The sequence below is a fragment of the Lupinus angustifolius genome, chromosome LG05 (genome assembly GCF_001865875.1).
Source record: "Lupinus angustifolius cultivar Tanjil chromosome LG05, LupAngTanjil_v1.0, whole genome shotgun sequence".
NCBI classification, from domain to species: Eukaryota; Viridiplantae; Streptophyta; class Magnoliopsida; order Fabales; family Fabaceae; genus Lupinus; species Lupinus angustifolius.
The window spans coordinates 22,245,307-22,246,418 of NC_032013.1; the positions used below are offsets into that span (position 1 = coordinate 22,245,307).

General features: G+C 31.7%; 1 protein-coding gene across 2 annotated transcripts in view; it reads right to left on the reverse strand.

The window, feature by feature from the left end:
- The window catches only part of LOC109348142, an 8,115-nt gene that overhangs the window by 4,936 nt on the left and 2,067 nt on the right, over positions 1-1,112 (reverse strand). For both annotated transcript variants that reach the window (XM_019588401.1, XM_019588400.1), the window contains exons 5-6: positions 910-969; positions 720-779 (exon numbers count right to left, since the gene is read on the reverse strand). In XM_019588401.1, coding sequence (XP_019443946.1) covers positions 720-779; positions 910-969 — 120 coding nt within the window. The remainder of the gene's footprint in view (positions 1-719; positions 780-909; positions 970-1,112) is intronic.

Genomic DNA, 1,112 nt, shown 5'->3' on the forward strand with positions numbered 1-1,112 from the left:
CACACATTTTAGTAGATAAAAGGTCGAGTCAAATGTAAATCTATAAGGAACATGCACTCCTATGCATGACATAAACTACTAGATAATAGCTATTTGGTTATTATGTGTTCTTGAGCTAGACCTATTCTGTATGGACTGATCTCTATTTCTTATTTTTACATATACACGCACATAAACGGAGACTAACAAATTAAGTAATTTACTCAAATTTCTATACTTTTCTAACAGAGATGTAGAGTTCTACAATAGCCAGTTACTACAGTAGCCACATGATTAACAGAGAAAATCACTTATTTCTAGCTGCACCTTTGAAACCTTAACAATATGTATCTGAAGATCCTAGTAACATAATCTTCCTCAAGCTCAAAGAAATGATGCAAGTCAAAATATCTTTTGCAGATTACCTTATTGCACGTGATATTACAAAACAAAATCTAATATCAGAGGGCTATACACAATTCTGTGTGAAAATACTTTAACACAGCCCATGTGAACCAGACACAAGATATTGACATGAGGAATATCTAAGAGAACAAAAGGAAAAGAAACTAACAATACTAAAACTCATAGGGTAGACTGTGATTATCCTGCAGATTTAGCCAACTACAAATAGGGATCAAAGTTTGTTTTGTTTGTATATAAGAGGTTTCTACATTACATTCTTAATTACAATGATAACAGCAATTGCTTAATAGAATTAGATTAGAAATAGTACTGACATCATATGGATAATCCATCTTTCTCAAGACATTATAAGCTTGCCATGGAGGCTCCATAATCTGCACAAAGAAAGGGTAAGAATTAGTGAATTACTAAAACTTTAAAGAAAATATTAAGACAAAAATATAAATAAGTAAAAATTAGTAATGAAAAAATCCAAGTACCATATGAAGAACAAAAAAAACTCACATCGTCTGCTGAGATCCTAACTTGCAATTTGTGTTTGCACTCAGGACACCCCATTACACCCTGGATTATCAGTAAAATCTTCAACAAAAATCACAGCACAAATACTGAATATGTAGTAGTTACTAGACGAAACATGTCTTAGTTGAACCATCGATCTCAAAGTGATTCAATGTAGTTGTGAATATTAATTCTCTTCTTTTTTT